The sequence below is a fragment of the Hippocampus zosterae genome, chromosome 11 (assembly GCF_025434085.1).
Source record: "Hippocampus zosterae strain Florida chromosome 11, ASM2543408v3, whole genome shotgun sequence".
Lineage (NCBI taxonomy): Eukaryota > Metazoa > Chordata > Actinopteri > Syngnathiformes > Syngnathidae > Hippocampus > Hippocampus zosterae.
The window spans coordinates 5,646,721-5,668,267 of NC_067461.1; the positions used below are offsets into that span (position 1 = coordinate 5,646,721).

Below are 21,547 nucleotides of genomic sequence, written 5' to 3' on the forward strand. Positions count from 1 at the left end.
TTTGTTTGTTTAGAAGGAACTCTACTAGGCTAGCAAATATTTTTAGAATCGATTGTTCAACTGACTGTCTGATCAATTATTTGTGAAATCCGACAGAAATTACTTTGGCATTATTGGACAATAATACGAATACAATATATGCATCTGAATTTGGTGTATTATTTTCATCCATTTGGGGTTTTAATCCTCCAGTTTCTACACTAAAGTATGTGAAAAAAATGAAGTTACCATTTATTCAATAAGCGAGTAGGTTTTTTTTCAATATTTGTCCCAACCCAAAAAATATTTGGACGACAACTTTTTTAATGGGCCACTCCTCTGTGAGGAAATAAAGTACATGAAATTGTTCATACACATTCACCAGACAAACAAAAAATAAAACAGGTTGAAGGTGTAACAGCTTGCTCTTTACTGAAAAACAAAAAACAAAACGGTCATTTATACAAGAAATGTACACATTTACACAAACGATATCTACTTATGAATCAAGTGTGACGTAACACACTAACGTAGAAAAGGATTTAAAAAAAGCCACAACAAAAAACAAACAAACCAAAATTGAATTTGGTTCCTTTGGTCTATAGTCACGTTAGCTACATGTGAAATATCCGAGATAATGTGTTATACCATCAACTCTTTTACATATTTACACTCATAGACACAAGTAACAGTCGGGAAACACTTCCCAGGGCTAAACTAGATATCTTTATGAAAAAATATGAACCAAATCTTTATGATAATAATCATTTGCAGGTTACATTTTGTGGGCTTTCTCTCTTGACAGTTCCTCTAATGTTCCGTTTTTGTTGATATATTTCTAGACATTCATATAGATACAATTGGCATATGAAACCCACCCTGATACTGGTGCAACAACAAGAACCCAAAAAATATTAGTTGGTGCTTTATTCATATACGTATATCAAAAATATACAGCCTTCACGATATAGATCTCCTATTCGATATATATTTTAGTCTAGAAAATTGAAGCTCTCTCATGCCGAGTCATAAAAATAATCAGAATTAAAGATGACCCTTTGCAGCCATTAAAGTCTTCAACTTATGCCATTTAAGTATGTACTGAAAACGTGGTTCCAATTTTTTAGCAGTTGGGGAAAATCGCGTGCATGAAAGTCGTCGCACGTCTTCCTCACAGTTCGAACTGAAGGATTTGTTTTTTGTCTGCAATGTGCTTTGTGATTGGCTTCAGCTCACAAAAGTCTTGGAAAACTTGAGTTCAAATGATTGCGACTTTGGGCTGCTGCAAGCTAAATAAAGCCCAAAAGGGAAAACGTGCATCGCGGCCCACCTCAAGTTCAAACGACAGCCTGAAAAAGAAGCAGCAGTGAGACTAATAAACTCCGTTTTTAGTTTCTTAACGCTGCTAAAAATACTTTTGAGAGGAGGCGGAGGAAGATGAAAAGCAAGAATCAGCCGCATCCTGCTGACACCTCCCACTGTTGCCCTTGTTTTGATCATCTCAATGTTTGTATACAAATTGTTTTGTCTCTGGAGTGCCTGTCCACCAATCAGGTGTCAAATTAACCAACCAACTAAATATTTACTTATGTGCCTATTTAAAAAGATCTAGCATTTTTTTGTTTGTTTGTTAAAACAACTTTTTAAATACACTCCCAAGTTCAAATGTAAAAGAGTGTAGTACCAAATTGTGCCACAACAATACTGGCAGCACTGAGTCTACAGAAAGAGATAGAACATAATTCAGAGCAAAAAGAAGAGGCAGACTTGCAGCGGAAGGTTTACAATTATTGTATTGCTTTGCTCATTTCCATTAGCCCTTCTATGACCTTTCACATTGTATGTTAGCATTAAGCTAGTGGACTTTCATGAGGTGAAATCAAATGGTGTGGTTGAACACTTTGGCGTTTTAAATACACAATATCTAATTCTTTGTTGTTGTATGCTTTGTTTCTATGCCTTGCCGCTCCGAGTGCGTTAGGGTAGCAGTTCTTTGAAGGTTTATGATTATGTAGCATATGTGCTAATATCTATGAGCTTGTCTATGGTGTTTGTCATTATATGCTAAGCATGTAACATTTACTATACTTGTACTTCCCGGTCTACGCTGGTTCCGAGCATTGTGAGCCATTTGCTGATTGAGCAGTGTAACATTCAAGGGTACAAAGAAATGAAAATCACGTAAAGGTTAGCTTACCCTCTTGCTGCTGTTATACTCCACAGCCTCCATTTTTTTTTCACCCTAAGCGGTAAAGCAACCGCGCCAAACTGAGCCGAGTACAGAAAAGCAACATTGGTGAATCATTTGTCTCACTATCGCCCTCCCAAGGTTCGGAGTGATACTACCAGATGGAAAGAATCAACGTTAGCATGCTCAGGCTAATATCGCCTTTGAAGAAGATAAAACGTTAAGTAGCAGACGTAGTGGGCGCTATCATCACATGACATGACATGCGTGCTTGTGCCCTGTTGTTAAGCGTAAGAAAATGTGCACGTGGCCAACATTTTTTTTTTTGCTGTTTCCAACAATCCTCCCTGATTTGAACACTCCTCGCCGCTTCAGAAGAAAATGTTTTTTTTTGTGCTCTCTTTTTCGTGGTTAAACAAAAGTCTTCAAAAGAAAAAAGTGCAGGTGAAACGCTGTATGAAAGATCACGAGGAGTGCAGCAGTCGAGGAAGAATGCACCTTTGGGAGTTGCTGAAGAGGTAAAGCCAGCCGTCGTTTTTTTGGGGGGTTTTTTTCCTGGTCCGACGTCGAGTTCACATCGCCTCTTTATATCTCGGTGGCGGTGATCTCCTCAAAGTGGATGTCATTGCTGCCGCTGTGCATCTCATAGTCGTCCATGTCCCTGGTCTCCAGCTCCAGACTCAGTTCCCGCATCACCCGCTCCAGGTCGCGGTTCCGCCGGTACATCTGGATGTAGTTCTGCTGCAGCTGCTTCTGGTAGCGGATCACCTGATCGTCCGGTCAGGGGAAGAAGGGAAATGACGCAAGCAAATAAAGTACAATAAACTTTGTTTGTACGTGTCCTTCTATTTAAAGTGCAAGTCCAGTCAGAAATTACTTCAAATGTGATAATCTGATTCATATTGCAATTGTGGCAAAAGGATGAAGCAGAAAGTTGCCATTTTGTCCATTTCAAATCGACAACAGCGAGCAGTACTGGACAAAATGGCCGCCTGCGTAGCTGGTTCAAAACAGGTGAATTGATGATGGAAATGTGTAAAGACTGACTTGAAGGAATCTTTACCTTCTCCTTTTCCTCCTGCCACACCCTGCGTTCATCTTCAAATCGAGACAGCTGCTCCTCACTTGTCCTCCTCTCGTACATGAGCTCGGCCTTCAGCCTGTCAACCTGATACAAGGCAAACAAACATGACGCGTTTCGACTCCAGCAGCCTTTCTGGTAAATTTTTGGTCAATTTTTTTTAGTTAGTCCACCTCGCACTCATGTGACATTATTCCATAGCGGTGGTTCTTAAACTTTTTGCAGCAAATACCAACCTAAAGAAATGCGTTCCAAGTATTTCATTCCGTTTGATTATACTTTTGTGCCGAAATGTGCATGTATAATGGAGTGAATTTATGTCTAAAGCGTTATCTTGATCTCGTCACATGATTGGAAACTGGGGCCAAACCAGTTCAAATAATGCACTGTTGACTGCTACAGCCGTCAATGGCAGCGAATGACATTTAAAGGATTATTGTAATTTTATTTTGCCGATATCTCCACCGGAAGAGCATATTTGCCAAATGAGAAACATTTGCGATTAATGAATAACGGCTGTGTGTGTATGTGTGTGTGTGTGTGTCCTAAACCCTGAACGATTAACCCACTGACAAAAATGCGTCGAATGAAGTCAATAATAAGATAAGATATCCTTTATTCGTCCCACACTGGGGAAATTTACAGCGTGGGACGAATAAAGGATATTAATAAAGGATATAATGAAGCTGTTGCAGATCGGCCGACAGTACCTGTTGTCTGAGTCCCAGCAGAGTTTCTGCATTCTGCCTCAGCGCTTTGGTTTCATCGCTCTCTCCTCCCCAGTCCTCCACGTCGCGATACACGCAGGGGCTCGGCGCCCCCCTGCCGGACAGGCTCCGCCCCTGACGGAGGGGCAGGCCGACGCACGGGGTCTTGGTGCTCCCGAGGCGCAGCGGCGTCTCGTCCTCCAGGCGCGCCAGCTTCTCCCGCAGCAGCTCGGCTTCGCTCTTGCGCCTCTGCAGCTCGTTCTGGCAGACCTCCAGCTCCAGGGCGCGAGTGCGTAGGGCCGCCTGAGCCTCCTGACAGCGAGCCTGGCCGGCCTGCTGCTCCGATCGGGCTTCTCTCAGCTGGGCCCTCAGCGTTACGATGTCGCCGGCCTTCTGGCTCAGCTCCGACTGGATCTCCTTCAGCTGCTGCTTGAGGAGGGAGATCTCGCCCGACTTCTGGCACACCTGTGGCCCACCGCAACGTGACACAATGGGAAGAGATTTTGAAGGGTTTCAATGTGGGGTCTTGAATTAGGGTTAGGGTTGCAAAGTTGGGTTAGAGTTTCAAATTAGGGTTAGGGTTTCAAAGTAGGGGTTCAAACTAGGGTTAGGGTTTTGATGTCGGGTCTCAAATTAGGATTAGGGTTTGAAATTCGGGTTAGGGTTTCAAACTAGGGTTTCGATGTAGGGTCTCAAATGAGGGTTAGGGTTTCAAAGTAGGGTTTCAAACTAGGGTTAAGTTTTCGATGTAGCGTCTCAAATTAGGGTTAGGGTTTCAAAGTAGGGTTTTAAACTAGGGTTAGGGTTTTGATGTCGGGTCTCAAATTAGGGATAGGGTTTCAAAGTAGGGTTTCAAACTAGGGTTAGGCTTTTGATGTAGTGTCTCAAATTAGGGTTAGGATTTCAAATTTGGTTTAGGGTCTCAAATTACGGTTAGGGTTTCAAATTTGGTTTAGGGTCTCAAATTAGGGTTGGAGTTTCAAAATAGGGTTAGGGTTTCAAAGTAGGGGTTCAAGCTAGGGTTAGGGTTTTGATGTAGTGTCTCAAATTAGGGTTCGGATTTCAAATTTGGTTTAGGGTCTCAAATTAGGGTTAGGGTTTCAAATTTGGCTTAGGGTCTCAAATTTGGGTTGGAGTTTCAAATTAGGGTTAGGGTTTCAAAGTAGGGGTTGAAACTAGGTTTATGGTTTTGATGTCAGGTCTCAAATTAGGATTAGGGTTTGAAATTCAGGTTAGGGTTTCAAACTAGGGTTTCGATGTAGGGTCTCAAATGAGCGTTAGGGTTTCAAAGTAGGGTTTTAAACTAGGGTTAGGGTTTTGATGTCGGGTCTTAAATTAGGGTTAGGGTTTCAAAGTAGGGTTTCAAACTAGGGTTAGGGTTTCGATGCAGTGTCTCAAATTAGGGTTAGGGTTTCAAAGTAGGGCTTTAAACTAGGGTTAGGGTTTTGATGTCGGGTCTCAAATTAGGGTTAGGGTTTCAAAGTAGGGTTTCAAACTAGGGTTAGGGTTTCAATGTAGTGTCTTAAATTAGGGTTAGGATTTCAAATTTGGCTTAGGGTCTCGAATTAGGGTTAGGGTTTCAAATTTGGCTTAGGGTCTCAAATTAGGGTTGGAGTTCCAAATTAGGGTTAGGGTTTCAAAGTAGGGGTTCAAACTAGGTTTAGGGTTTTGATGTCGGGTCTCAAATTAGGATTAGGGTTTGAAATTCGGATTAGGGTTTCAAACTAGGGTTTCGATGTAGGGTCTCAAATGAGGGTTAGGGTTTCAAAGTAGGGTTTTAAACTAGGGTTAGGGTTTTGATGTTGGGTCTCAAATTAGGGTTCGGGTTTCAAAGTAGGGTTACTAGGGTTAGGGTTTCAATGTAGTGTCTCAAATTAGGGTTAGGGTTTCAAAGTAGGGTTTCAAACTAGGGTTAAGGTTTCGAAGTAGTGTCTCAAATTAGGGTTAGGGGTTCAAAGTAGGGTTTCAAACTAGGGTTTGGGTTTCGATGTAGTGTCTCAAATTAGGGTTAGGGTTTCAAAGTAGGGTTTCAAACTAGGGTTAGGGTTTCGATGTAGTGTCTCAAATTAGGGTTAGGATTTCAAATTTGGTTTAGGGTCTCAAATTAGGGTTAGGGTTTCAAATTTGGCTTAGGGTCTCAAATTAGGGTTGGAGTTTCAAATTAGGGTTGGAGTTTCAAATTAGGGTTAGGGTTTCAAAGTAGGGGTTCAAACAAGGGTTAGGGTTTTGATGTCGGGTCTCAAATTAGGATTAGGGTTTGAAATTCGGGTTAGGGTTTCAAACTAGGGTTTCGATGTAGGGTCTCAAATGAGGGTTAGGGTTTCAAAGTAGGGTTTTAAACTAGGTTTAGGGTTTTGATGTCGGGTCTCAAATTAGGGTTAGGGTTTCAAAGTAGGGTTTCAAACTAGGGTTAGGGTTTCGATGCAGTGTCTCAAATTAGGGTTAGGGTTTCAAAGTAGGGTTTTAAACTAGGGTTAGGGTTTTGATGTCGGGTCTCAAATTAGGGTTAGGGTTTCAAAGTAGGGTTTCAATGTAGTGTCTCAAATTAGGGTTAGGATTTCAAATTTGGCTTAGGGTCTCAAATTAGGGTTGGAGTTTCAAATTGGGGTTAGGCTTTCAAAGTAGGGGTTCAAACAAGGGTTAGGGTTTTGATGTCGGGTCTCAAATTAGGATTAGGGTTTGAAATTCAGGTTAGGGTTTCGATGTAGGGTCTCAAATGAGGGTTAGGGTTTCAAAGTAGGGTTTTAAACTAGGGTTAGGGTTTTGATGTCGGGTCTCAAATTAGGGTTAGGGTTTCAAAGTAGGGTTTCAAACTAGGGTTAGGGTTTCGATGCAGTGTCTCAAATTAGGGTTAGGGTTTCAAAGTAGGGTTTTAAACTAGGGTTAGGGTTTTGATGTCGGGTCTCAAATTAGGGTTAGGGTTTCAAAGTAGGGTTTCAAACTAGGGTTAGGGTTTCAATGTAGTGTCTCAAATTAGGGTTAGGGTTTCAAAGTAGGGGTTCAAACAAGGGTTAGGGTTTTGATGTCGGGTCTCAAATTTGGATTAGGGTTTGAAATTCGGGTTAGGGTTTCAAACTAGGGTTTCGATGTAGGGTCTCAAATGAGGGTTAGGGTTTCAAAGTAGGGTTTTAAACTAGGTTTAGGGTTTTGATGTCGGGTCTCAAATTAGGGTTAGGGTTTCAAAGTAGGGTTTCAAACTAGGGTTAGGGTTTCGATGCAGTGTCTCAAATTAGGGTTAGGGTTTCAAAGTAGGGTTTTAAACTAGGGTTAGGGTTTTGATGTCGGGTCTCAAATTAGGGTTAGGGTTTCAAAGTAGGGTTTCAAACTAGGGTTAGGGTTTCAATGTAGTGTCTCAAATTAGGGTTAGGGTTTCAAAGTAGGGGTTCAAACAAGGGTTAGGGTTTTGATGTCGGGTCTCAAATTTGGATTAGGGTTTGAAATTCGGGTTAGGGTTTCAAACTAGGGTTTCGATGTAGGGTCTCAAATGAGGGTTAGGGTTTCAAAGTAGGGTTTTAAACTAGGTTTAGGGTTTTGATGTCGGGTCTCAAATTAGGGTTAGGGTTTCAAAGTAGGGTTTCAAACTAGGGTTAGGGTTTCGATGCAGTGTCTCAAATTAGGGTTAGGGTTTCAAAGTAGGGTTTTAAACTAGGGTTAGGGTTTCAAAGTAGGGTTTTAAACTAGGGTTAGGGTTTTGATGTCGGGTCTCAAATTAGGGTTAGGGTTTCAAAGTAGGGTTTCAAACTAGGGTTAGGGTTTCAATGTAGTGTCTCAAATTAGGGTTAGGATTTCAAATTTGGCTTAGGGTCTCAAATTAGGGTTGAGTTTCAAATTAGGGTTAGGGTTTCAAAGTAGGGTTTTAAACTAGGGTTAGGGTTTTGATGTTGGGTCTCAAATTAGGGTTTCAAAGCAGGGTTTTAAACTAGGATTAGGGTTTTGATGTCGGTTCTCAAATTAGGATTAGGGTTTGAAATTCGGGTTAGGGTTTCAAAGTAAGCTTTATGCCTGAATACACCTCCACTTATCTGATAAGACTATATCCTATCTTAGCACCTCAATGACTTGAACTGTATTTTTCATGCTAGCATGAGCCTGCCAGGGGAAAAAAAAAGTGTCACACCTCCCACTTGGTCTCCTCCAGCCGCGGGCCGAGCTGCGTCTGCTCACGCTGGATGGTGGCGCACCTCCTCTCCAGAGATTCCCTGTCCTGCAGCAGAGACGAGAAGTCCTCCTGCAGCTTCTTTTTCTCTTGCTGTAGTTGAAATATCTGACAACACAACAACATTACTGGCTTCAAACACGGAGACATTGCAAAATTTTACGCAAAACTATTCAGACACAATCAAATCATCTGACGTTAAATTAAATGAGTATGTTTGAGTGCAGAAGACTTCCAAAAGGGCCCACCTGCAACTGTAACACCTGCTGCGCCCTCTGGGCCTTCTGAGAGGCCTGCTTCATCTTGGTGGCGCAGTTTTGCCTCAGCTCCTCCATTTCTCTTTCACAGCGACGCTGCTTTTCCTCATACACCTTTTATGGAGAAAAAAAAAGCATTGAGGTTGCAAGGGGGAAGTCAGGTAGTCCATTTTATTGATGTTCAAGTAAGGGGAGGAGCCTCATTTAGTTAGGCCATAGCACCGTCTAATGGAAAGTAGTGATTTGCTGCCATCTTGTGGCAACGACGGACATTTAGAATCCCATTGGTGGGTGTTAAATTTTTTCAGGGCTCGGCCCCCAAATAAAGAGAAACTTAACGCTGTCTTGCGATGTCTTTTTCCTCAGTTGATTAAATTGCTTCGGGTCTCACCTGGCAGATGGCGGCTTCATTCTCATCCAGATTTTCCCGCAGATGCTGAAGCTCCATGTCGCGCTCCCTCAGCTTCTCCTCCAGGTCCCGCACCACCACCTCGTAGCCCTCCACAGGCGGCGACGAGTGGCCGCACGAGCCGCTGTCCGACAGGGGCTGCCCGCGCCCACTCAGTGACCCCGAGCCACTGCTCTTACTGGACGACGAACGGCCGCTATCCGAGTGACCGTGAATCCCGATTCCACTTGACGTGTTTCTGACCAGAACGTGCCCGGGCTCCGGGTGGGCTGACCCGGAGCTGGAGCCCTCGCTGGGGGCCAAACTATAGCCCGTGCTGCTGTGAGTGGGCAGGCTGGAGAGGGAGTTCCTCCCGGAGTCAGACATGGAGCAAGACTGGCTGCCGCGAGCGTTGCACACCCCGCCGAAGGAGTCGCGCTTGTCTTCAGAAGAGGAGTTATTGCCGCTTGATGCGTTTGGTCCGCCAGTGGACGCGGCGAGGGGAAGGAGGAGGTTGAGGCTGCCTTGGCTCTCTGACAGACTGCAGCCACCTGGTCGCGGAGAAAGGTAATGCACCGAGTGGCGATTCTTGGGAACGACGGGCTTGAACGCTGTTGGACGGATCAGCACCTTCTCCATGTTCTAAAAAAGACAGAATGAGACAAGTTCAGCTCGGCTGGAGGTAGACTCGCATCTTTAACCAGTTTAAAAACAAAAAGTTTTCTGTTGTTCCTTAACTCATTGTGCGCCATTGACGTGAATCCTAACGAAGCGTGCCAGCGACGGCATTTGTCGTCAACTACATTTTTGTTTTGTTGGGTTTTTTTTTTTTTGAAGAGGAATGGGAGGAGAAAAGTCTTGTTTGATCATTTAGTTGGGAAAGTAAACAAAAAAAGATTAAATTAGGTTAATAAAAGGTTAAAATATACATGGAAATTATTCATTCATTCATTCATCTTCCGAGCCGCTTGATCCTCACTAGGGAAATTATGAATTATTTAAATCGAATATTTTTTATTGTATTTTTTTTTACTAACCAAAATACCTGGTTAGAGATCGGACTATATTGTCACACTTTATATCGGCCGCGATGGACGTAACGTTGTCTAACTTTGACAGCGCCATCTAATGGCACTGTGGAAAACTGTGGCCAGTTGCAGCCAATTCTGGAACGAATACATTGAAATGGCCGCCATCTAAAAAAAAAATACAGAGTGAGTCTTTTAAATTTCTCTAAAATCCTGCAAAACAAATCAATTCATGAACAAACAAACAAAAATTTGCTAAGCGTCGGCATTTGAAACATCACGGGAACTTTGACCCGCTATCGACTCTAAATTTTGGCCTGTATGAGCAATTGGTGGATATTTTTAACTGAAACACACAAATACATTGCCCCCCTAACACAAAAAAAAATTTCCGAGTGACACATTGCGCGATTTGAAGACTCCAAAAGTAACGCTTGGCGCAAACGCAACACTGCTCACTCCCAAAAGATCACCCTTGATGGATACAGAGCGTCATTCCGTCGACTTGCCTTCTCAAGCTGTCCGGAAACTGGGATGAGTTTGGGGGGAGGTCCTCCGATATTGCCGTTCAGAGTCCGATTGTCCCGTTGGTCCTCCGAGTCGCTGCAAGGACTGCCAGCGGACACGACCACGTTGTCATTCCAATCGCCGACGACCGCCTCATTGCTGGCGTATCCAGAGTTCTTGTTCACGGCGGATGTCGCGGCCTTGCCGGCCGCAGAGTTGCCGGGCCGAGGCTGCTTCTTGGTGGGCAGCGGCGGCGGCAGAACCTGGCCCTGGGGGTGTTGCTCTTGCGTTTGGTTGCAGATAACCAGCAGCTGCTCTAAGGAGCTGGCGCTGCGCAGGGTGTTATCCTGGAGGCGGAAGCAGCTGGTGGCCGGCGTGGAGCGCCGCTGCTTGGCGGTAAATTCGCTGGCCGCTCGGCAGTGCCTCTCTTGGTACGTCCGGCCCGATATGAGACTGCTGACGGAACCCATGGCGGTGGCCGAGCCGCAGGAGGTTGGCGGGGAGGGAGGGGAGGAGAGCGGCTGGCACAGCTGGACGTCGACAGTGGGCTTGGGGTGGTCGGCGACGAGAAGAGCCTGAACTAGAGCCATGGCGCCGCGATGGCGTTCGCCACACCACGCAGCCTGTGGGAGGAGACAAGAGAACACATTTGACAGGGCTTCCTCGGTTGAAGACGAAATTCTGCGGCGGATCGCAAATTTAGACTATCCTAAGCTCACTAAGGATGTTCAACACCATGTTTTTTTTTTACACCCATACGGGTATTCACCAAACCCGAGTACTGTTACTGCTAGCACTTTTGATGTACTCGATTTACATTTAACACAATGACCCACAAAAAAAATGACAACAAAAAAACAAACCCTTTCTGAATCAGATGACGACGTGTCAAAAAGCCGCAGTATAGCGCCAACTACTGAAGAGGAGGAGCAACTCATGTTTTTATTTTTTCGCCGAAAGTATTGGTGGCTGATACCAGCAGGCTCCACAATACCGATACCGCCAAAATCAGCTTGATACCGATACCTGTTGTTGATACTGAATTGCTAGTAATGCTAAGCAGTAGGGGGCCAGTCTCGGCAAGAACTTCTCTGCTTGCCTGAACGAAATTGAGCCCTCAATGATGTAATTTATTTTGTTTTTAGTCAGAGTAAAATTTGTTACGTCCACACAGATGAATACATTTAATATTTAGCAACTCCGGTGAGTATGGTGTATTGGTATTTTGTGTTTTAAATATTTCCAGGCCATGAGATACATTTTGACTATGAACTGCTTTAGATGATGTTGTGTGCTGTGATGTCATAATGCATTTTTCTCGAGCAGGGTTTCTATAATTGCCACTTGAAAGTGGCCCGGCCTGTCATTGATGCTACCGCAGAAGAAAAGTCATAATTCAAGTAAATATTGTACAACTTATATGCCCGAATGGCAAGTCCAATGCGCAACAGCAAAAACATAGATTCTTTATCCTCAACCGTCAACCACTTTATCGTTCCACTTATCACCAACTACAGTGTTGCAGTCGACCCTCATATGAATCAATGCAAATCATTTTGGTGATGTGATCACCGCACATAATCGTCAAAATTTGACATCACGAGCCCCCGCCGCCTCATGCATTTGGCTAAGGCAACCCCGCCCCAACAACCGCTGCTGCTAATCGCCAATTCCACTAATGAGGCTAAAGAATAGAAAGAGACAAACGAGTGAGCGGGTCAGCGGCATCTGCAGCCGCGGTGCGATCATTTTTTTGGGAGACGCCGATGAAAACGACGCTTAACTTGATGCCGTGCGTGCGCGCCATTCCAACTGTAAGCGTGGCAGCAGATTAAGTCCTTCCGTTTGCAGATAGCATTATCGGTGTCGGCTGCCCGGGCGAGCACACATCCTCAGCCAAGTCGTGCCAAGCCTAAATCCGTCTGGCCGAGTGGAATAATCCCCGGCAGATATAAGTGCACACAGTCTGCCGGGACGAACGCTGTCGCGGCACCACAGAAACACATCAGTCGGGTCCGGTGCAAAAAGCTGTCAGGTGATACGCTGGTTGAAAGGACCAAATCCTCATGAAATGTTTTTATTGTGACTTCCCTTTACGAACATTGTCTAGATCAGGGGTGCCCATTAGGTAGATCCTGATCTACCGGTAGATCTAAGACAGGTCCCAAGTAGATCCGAGGAGTGTCGAGAAAAAAAACAAACAAACATAACAAACCATTTGTGTGTCTTTGTACATATTGGTAATATATTTTTTGTGTTAATATACACTGCACACTAATCAGTCTCATTTTCACAAAAAAAAAATATTTAAAAAATAAAATAAAGCAGGTAAATCTTAAATTTGTGTGTGTGTGTGCGTGCGCGCGCCGGTAAGGGTAGATCCCGTGAGGATAGTTGATCAAAAAGTAGATCTTCGATCCAAAAAGTTTGGGCACCCCTGGTCTAGATTGACTTACAAAGTTACTTGTAGAACAAATACATTTGTAATCAATCCATTACAGCCCTGCAAAAAAAAAAAAAAAAAAAACATTTGGAAATGTAAAGAAATGTACAGATTCTATAAATTGTACTGAAAATTTACTGTAGGTCAAAGTGAAGGCCCGGGGGCCAGATCCGGCCCACCATGTCATTTAGGTGTTTAAAAAAAAAAATCTTGGACAATCTGCACAACAGCTGCAGGCATTGAAATAAGAAAAACAATACTTTCCTGAACAACCTATTGTACTTTTCAAATGAGAGACGAAAAAAACCCAACAGACTAAAATAACTCCAGGAAGGTAGCCGAGAGTCTGGAAGTCACGGCTATCCGGCCCACGATAAGAAAACAAAGAGGCGAGCTAATTATTTGTAATTGATCAGCCAAGTGTGTGTTTTAGTTTTCTCAGAGACGGTTCTTTGTGGACTGCACATGTGCAAAAGTGATACGCAACAATTAACGACATTTTTGCGATCTGATGCTTTCCCATACTCCAAAAAATAAGAACACCTGGCGAACACTGCCTATGTTTTATCCCTTTCTCCATCCCACTGTTCATTTCCAATAGCAGGAACAATCCTCTGAGAACGTCAAGTGTGACCCCCCCCCTCAGGAGTGGATGTGAGCTGCGCTCCCACCGCGGTGACCTCCGAGGCCCCAGTTTTGTTACGACCACTCAGGCATGATATCCTAAAAGCTAATTTCCCCTGTGATGTTGCAACGCGGCGGCCCGGTAGTCCAGTGGTTAGCACGTGGGCTTCACAGTGCAGAGGTACCGGGTTCGATTCCAGCTCCGGCCTCCCTGTGTGGAGTTTGCATGTTCTCCCCGGGCCTGCGTGGGTTTTCTCCGGGTGCTCCGGTTTCTTCCCACATTCCAAAAACATGCATGGCAGGCTGATTGAACACTCTAAATTGTCCCTAGGTGTGAGTGTGAGTGCGAATGGTTGTTCGTCTCTGTGTGCCCTGCGATTGGCTGGCAACCGATTCAGGGTGTCCCCCGCCTACTGCCCGAAGACAGCTGGGATAGGCTCCAGCACCCCCCGCGACCCTAGTGAGGATCAAGCGGTTAGGAAGATGAATGAATGAATGAATGAATGTTGCAACGCGATTTAAGTCTTCCTTCCATGGGTAAAGTACAAGGACCAACTCCAAGTGAATTTGGACCACAGGAACTTCACCCTAGAAGATTAAAATAATTTTTTTTTTAAAAACAAAATTTTGGTGGGTCCTTTTGTTTGGATTTTGGGCTGTGAGAAATTTACTTTGGGGTTAAAAAGAAGACCCCCAAGGATCGAACTTGTCAAGGAACTTTTGACCTAAATCCACATTTCCACCTAAAAAAAACGACAAAATCCGCCCCTCCCACTTCACAAAATCCGACTTCAACGGACAGTTAGGACGGCGGAGAAAATCGTTGGCACCGCCCTACGCACTCTTGAGGACTTGCACACTGCAAGAATCAAGACAAGGGCACGGAAAATCCTCCCGGATCCCCCGCACCCTGCCCACCACCTTTTCCAGCTACTCCCCTCAGGCAGATGCTACAGATCCATGCGCACCAAATCCAGTAGACACTTAAACAGCTTCTTCCCTCTAGCCATTAACTCCTTAAACAGTCATTGACGTAGTCACTCTTCTTGCACTACAAAATGGTACTACAAAACTACTGGTTACTCTAAAATGGTTCAATGATTTTGTTGTTTACGATGATACTAGTGCAGCGTGTTATACCGGAGACAAATTCCTTGTGTGTTCTACATACTTGGCCAATAAAGATGATTCTGATTCTGATGATTCTGATTCTAAAGCTTCAGGAACTGACATAGTTCCTGAATGTCAACATTTCCAGACATCAACTGTGGACAGTATTTGGCGTTTGCAAAACATATGTGATAGATCCGATGATCCAAAAGCACAATGCTGCCACCAAAAGTTTCTTGGGTCAAAATTTTTTTTTAATCCTGCTTATCCCCTTCAACGTTGCGAGGATCTTGGGCTTATAACAAACAGACAGCTCGCTAGTCACGCTTGCGTTTAAACTGTCACCGAGTGGTCAGGTGAACGAACCGTGACACCATCAGTGGCCAGGATGACATTTGGATGGTTGAAAAGGACCACGATGAGAATATTTCAGTCACGGGAAAGGTGGCGAATGTGTTTTTCTGCGTCCCTCTCCGATTTTCCTCGTTTCACGCATCGTCCTCGGTATCAGCAAAACAAGGACAGAAAGAAGGAAAAAACATTTGTCATCAGCCCTAAAAATAGAACACATCTTAAGAGCCTGAAATCGGCCAGATAAGTTTTTCATGGGCTCTTTCTCTCGGCGAAGGCATTTGAGTCGACGTTTAAAAATAAACGCCAATCGAGTCGCAGCCGGCAATCATGGGGTCAGCCCGGGGGCGCTTTATAGCCCCCCCGCCCCTTTTCAAAAAGTCCGAAACGGCCTAAGAAAGCAACTCGAAGGCGGTTGTGCGTGCCACCAACTGGCCAAGGATGACGACAGACAGACACAAAAGCTTATCAGGTAGTTCTCTAATAACAAGGCGCACTCGCATGGTCCGCCATGGGCAAATAATCCCGTTATTATAAAACTGTTAATACCGCCGGCCCATTCCCGAGAGCGGAAGCGCATTGTTCCGCGGCAACACATCATTCCTGGCGATCGCACGCAACCCTGGAACACAGCTGTTCCGGAGGCTCGGCGGGAGGGCGAAGAAAAAAAAAAAAAAGATGAAGCTTGCAGGGGTGCTGAGACAAAGGCAGACTCGATGGAGGTCATGATGGGGAAGTGGGAGGGGCCTCAAGTTTAGAAGGATTCCATCCAGTACCTGAAAGAGAGGCTCCACAGAGGCCTTGGGAAAAAGCAGAACTCACTAATCCCATTTGGCGAGCGCGCAAGACGCCTTATGATGTCCTACCAGGGGAAATCAATCGTGAAGGGAGACGTAATTACAAATGGTACCCAAATGTGGCGTTTCTTATCGGTCTTCCAAACATCTGCTTCTTTCGGATACGAAAGCAACGAAGGCATTTGGACTTGAAGACATTTAGCCTGATCACGGAATCCAAACTTTGAGATTTTTTTTTTTTTACATTTCCACCTCATTAGGACATTGAGCATACCGGTCTCTAATGATCTTGACATCTCGCAAAGTTTGCTTTTCATCAGTCGTGTCAACATGTTGTTGAGTTTAATTGCCGACAGTGGAGTTAACGGCCTGATGATCAGAAGGATTTCTCTTCTTGCGACTGCTTCCGTAAGAAGAATGATGCCAATTTTACCCTGCGTGGGTAATAGCGGCTCATCTCGACTCGGCTCGGTTTGGGGATGGACGCGGCGGTGAAAAACCCCATCGTCTTGAACGCATCAGTTGTGAAACAGACACGGACTCAGAATGTGGTCGGTATCCAAAAGTAAGGAGACAAAGTTTTAAGTAGAATGAGGGCAGAAAAATAACATGGCAATGATGAATTGGTTCGACTTTTAGCTTAGCGTCAGGCTCGGTACACTTGTAATGTAGCAAAGTGGTAGCTCTACTTACGAATGTCTCTTCATACAAAATTTTCAAGTTACGAAACGCCTCAACAGGAAAATATTGCCTCTTGTTCCAAAAGAAATTTCAAGATACGAAAGGTAAAAATACAGAGTTTCCTGAATGCAACATACTTATAGCTGCTTTCCCATTGGCTATTACCCAACATCTTCCTGGCATCCCATTGGCTAAGAAGAACCTCTTCCGTAAACCGCCAAAAGCAAACGTCTTATATCAGCAAAAACCAGAACATGAGCAAAAAAGGGCAAAAAAAAACTGATGAGGACGCAGTTAGTTAAATGACCACCATTTTTATTCTTCATTCTTTGTTTTTTTTACATTATTCACAACTCTCATTTATTGTGCAATAATTTCATTGTAATGTGTATTTGTTACATATTTTGATGCATTTTTATGCTTTAGAACACATTTATGTCAGATTTTTTGGGGGGCGGGGCTTGGAACGGATTAGGGAATTTGCATGGAAAACACGTCTCTACCTACATCATTTTTTAGTTAAGAAATTTATTCCAGAACCAATTCATTTCATAAGTCGAGGTACCGCTGGAGAGTTGTCAGTTTTTTTGCGGACGTTATGTTATGTCGAGGCCCTTGCATGAAACCAGAAAAATGATTTTTCCAATCAACAGCAATTGTTCAGTCACGTATGAGTGGCCTTCAGTCAATCAGCTGATTGGTCGAAATAGAACGGTCACAATGCCAACAACAACAAAAAAAATTCTCCCCCAAAAAGGTTTTTTCTTCTTATGACAAACGGCAACAATGCAAATGAGCAAAACAAAAACAAAAACACTGTGCCCTTTGTTTACTGTGTCGCATTCCTCTTTGTTTACGTCACGCCGCAATGGCGTATAATCAGCGGTGGAAACACGAGAGGCGGATCAGACTCATACAAAACGAGCCAACTATTCATCTCTTGAGGGCCCCCCTCATGCTCTCGTCTTCTCTTCGCCGTGGCGATTCATGAAGCAAGAAAAAGAAATCTGGAATAGAAGGCGTTAATCCAATCCGCCGCCGCCTCCCGCCCGAGCTGTGCGATTTGATTTTCAATCGGGCTTCTGGAGCGGCGACACGCACGGCGTGACTAACCGTGGGCAAAGCCGGCGAGAGCAACAGGTGGGAAGAGTAATATAGTCGGATCACAGATCCCGTCTGAACAAATGCTGGACCATACATATGGGAACCATGGAAAGAGGCCATATCTCTGTCTAATACAGTGGTTCTTAACCTTTTTAGAGGTACCGAACCCTTCATGAGTGATAAATATATATATATATATATATATATATATATATATATATATATATATATATATATATATATATATATATATATATATATATATATATATATATATATATATACACTATATTTTACAAATTCCCGATATATTTAAAAAAAACACTTTTATCAAAAAACAGAAAAGTTAATAAAATTTCAAGGGATAAGTACATATAAATACATATAAAAACATATATATATATATATATATATATATATACAGTATATTTTACAAATTCCCAATATATAAAAAAACGCATTTATCAAAAAACTGAAAAAAGTTAATAAAATTTCAAGGGATAAGTACATATAAATACATATAAAAACATATATATATATATATATATATATATATAGTATATTTTACAAATTCCCAATATATAAAAAAAACGCATTTATCAAAAAACTGAAAAAAGTTAATAAAATTTCAAGGGATAAGTACATATTATATATATATATATATATATATATATATATATATATATATATATATATATATATATATATATATATATATATATATATATACAGTATATTTTACAAATTCCCAATATATTAAAAAAAACGCATTTATCAAAAAACTGAAAAAAGTTAATAAAATTTCAAGGGATAAGTACATATTATATATATATATACAGTGTATTTTACAAATTCCCAATATATTAAAAAAAACGAATTTATCAAAAAACTGAAAAAAGTTAAAATTTCAAGGGATAAGTACATATAAATACATATAAGTACATATAAATATATATATATATATATATATATATATATATATGTATATATATATATATATATATATATATAGTATACCTTTTTTTTAACGACGTACTATCACGACAGTCACACATTGACTACGAAGCAAACTAAATTTCCCCACAGCACTGATTGGACAAGCAATGTCATGTGATCATCTGCAGCCAGTGTCGTTTTGAGTACGACGCAGCACAACATCAGTTAAGCTCAGTCAGGAAAGACATGAGAAGAAATATTCAACTTTTACAACCTGGGTGGCAGGCATTTATCGCGAGAGCTGTCACCGGCCGGCTGCTAGCAGGTGAGTCATGGAAACAAAAGAAAATATCCACAAGTGCAGGCAAGAAGAACCACCGACACGCACAATCGGTCAATACCACATCACGCTTGTCATTTGTTTGCTTGCCATCCAGCGAGAAAAGTCAATTCCACCCCCTACCCCCCAACCAACGCCAGCAGCTCACGGGACAACGAATGGGAGTCTTTTCTTTTCATGTGCCGCCAGAAGACTGAGAGGTTATATTGTTCCGCCATTCCAACACGGTGACTGGGCTTGTCTGAGTGGCTGCTTACTGTCACCTTCCCCCCACATGGCCTCTCTGTCTCTCTCTCTCTGAGTCTCTCAGTGGGCCACTTGTGGGATCACAAACAGCCTCCTGGGTGCCAAAGCTCTTTTTTGTCCACTTTGGCAACAGAAAAATACTTGATTGCAACTTTGAACAAAAGCTGGGAGATCAAGCGTCCAGGCGGCTGGAACTTGATTAAGCAAAAGAAGGAATAAGCTCTCCAAAAAAACAAAAAAAAAAAAGGTTTTACCGGTAGTAATTGGCAACAGACGCAGTCCCCCCCCCAACCCTCTTCCATTCTTATACAGTCAATTTGTTGTTCACGCGCGAGAGGAAAGAAAAACCGGCAGAGTGGGCGACGTTGACCAGAAAAGTTCGATGAGGATCTGAAGCGGGAACAAGTGAGGCGGCGCAACACCAGAACTCGTTAATGTGTGACGTTACCCGCAAAAAGAATCACCAAAAAAAAAAAAAAAAAAAAAAAAAAACTACAACCGAGACGGTTGTTTAGGGTGTTTGTTCATCCCAAATCATGTCCGTGAATGCGCAGTACGTCAAATTTGCTTTTTTGAGTCTCCTTGTTTTAATGTCACGACTCCTCATGTTGCAGATTGAGCTATCGCCACGCCACCGACGCTCGCCTCAGAAGGATTAACCCTTGGGTCCTTCAAATGAAAAAAACCCTAAGTTACGCATTTTACAATTTTTGTAATGATGTATTTTGTGTTTTTTTTTCAAACACACAAAATGTTCAGAGGCATTTGTGCTATCCATACATATATAGTTTTTATTAGTTCTTTGGGATTTTTTATTCTTTATTTTTTGCAAAAGGAAAAAAAAATTGTGTCTGGAGGTCCCAACCAAGCCCTACTAACAATCCCGACCGCGTGAAATGCATGTTTACACATTAGGTTTACGATGCATTCAAAAATATGAATTATAATGGGTCTCTATGGTGCAAAATATGTAAATTGTGAAGATTACGGAATCAAAACCTTTTTTATTATTGCTGCAATGCCTGAGAATTATCAGCCGGTGACGTCATGAAATTTAGGCCATTTTAGAACCCCCCCATACGTTTCAGCTCTCTCGTGTTTTTCCAAATGCCTTTGCCTTTGATTCAAAGACATAATTTTACATTTATTGCAAGCGGTGGACTACGAGGGTTAACGGATCGACACCGTAGCTAAAAGCATCCGTGCGGAAACATCGCTTCGCTTTCAAGGCAAGAGTTCTCTCAAGCGTGGGCTTAACCGAACCCTGATCCAACAGGCACGCTCCAAAATTCTCTTTGGGGGTTGACGGCGAGAGCAGCCAGATACCGACAAAAAAAAAGTAGGATGCATTAGTAGACATCAATAAGACGCGAGTCTCATGAAGACGAGATGGCCATCTGGGGGTGGGGGGGGGGACACAAACTGTCTAGCGCATGCTTATTTATGGCTTCATTTGGAATCAACTTGCGTCGCCGCTGAGAGCCTCCGAAAATTAGGTTACAAGAATGGCCCTGTTGAGGGAAAAAAAATAAGTAAAAATAAATAATTAGAACAGACAAAACATCTGTTCATAGCCCGGTCAACGGCCTCCGGGCGCTAAACGAAAGCAGGAACTGATGCTGCGTTGCACACTTTGGAGCGCTTTCATTTTCTCTCGAGGAAATGATTCAAAGTAATCAATCAAAATGGAGGACGACTAATTGAACTGGGATCAGAGTGGCTGATTGCTCGTTATGCTTCTGGAGCAGATTGGCCGAGCGGCCATTCGAGGCGGATGCAGTCTGGCGCAGGTGGAAAGAGACGAGGGGTTAGCCGTCTGGTGAGAAAGTAGAAAGCTGGTTGAAATTCCTCATCTGCTGGATGTCGTGTTTTCCAGGAGTTCTTCCAGACGCTGACAGTTAGCCGACGGCGGTCAGACAAGGCAGACACTGGAAATACCACGAGTGTCAATTTTTTTTTCTTTTTTAAAGACGCAGTGGACTTTTTGTCTGTTTGCGAGAATCGATGGTACCACTTGAGATGTTTAACTTTGAGGACGCATTGATCTGAGAACTTAAATTTAGATGTGCTCTGTCGGCAGAAAAGCAGAAGTTTTCGATCTGGAACTTCACCACCTTTGCCTCATTTTGCCTCGGGCTGGCAGGAGTGGAGGGTCATTTTTTCACAAGCCCCCCTGCCCCCTTTCCTTTTTTTTTTAATGGAAAGATCCCAGATAATTGCTGCATCAGACTTGTGGCTGGGGAAAGAAATGAGTGTATGAGGACCAACGAGGTCCGACGTTAACGGTGGCCCGGTGGACCTGGGCCAGTATGTATGTGATACAGTGGTACCGCTACTTATGAAATTAATTGGTTCAGGAAGAAATTTCTTCACTCAAAAATTTTGTAAACAGAGACGTGTTTTCCATGTAAATGACCTAATTCGTTCCACGCCCCCAAAATTCAGACAAAAATGTTTGCTAAAGCATAAAAAAATGCATTAAAATATGTAACAAATACATGTTACAATTAGATAATTACTCAATAAATGAGAGTGGTGCAAAGAATAGATTGAAGAATAAAAATGAGGGTCATTAAACGTTTAACTGCGTTTTCATCATTTTTTTTTTGCCCTCTTTAGTTTCT

General features: G+C 42.9%; 1 protein-coding gene across 2 annotated transcripts in view; it reads right to left on the reverse strand.

Moving 5' to 3' along the window:
• Positions 1-385: 385 nt before the first annotated feature.
• LOC127610115 (leucine zipper putative tumor suppressor 2 homolog) overlaps positions 386-21,547 on the reverse strand; it is a 45,890-nt gene continuing 24,728 nt past the window's right edge. For both annotated transcript variants that reach the window (XM_052079872.1, XM_052079873.1), the window contains 7 exons: positions 10,294-10,914; positions 8,760-9,398; positions 8,360-8,482; positions 8,073-8,219; positions 3,959-4,420; positions 3,231-3,335; positions 386-2,935 (listed from right to left, as the gene is read on the reverse strand). In XM_052079872.1, coding sequence (XP_051935832.1) covers positions 2,753-2,935; positions 3,231-3,335; positions 3,959-4,420; positions 8,073-8,219; positions 8,360-8,482; positions 8,760-9,398; positions 10,294-10,881 — 2,247 coding nt within the window. In that variant the 5' untranslated portion in view covers positions 10,882-10,914 and the 3' untranslated portion in view covers positions 386-2,752. The remainder of the gene's footprint in view (positions 2,936-3,230; positions 3,336-3,958; positions 4,421-8,072; positions 8,220-8,359; positions 8,483-8,759; positions 9,399-10,293; positions 10,915-21,547) is intronic.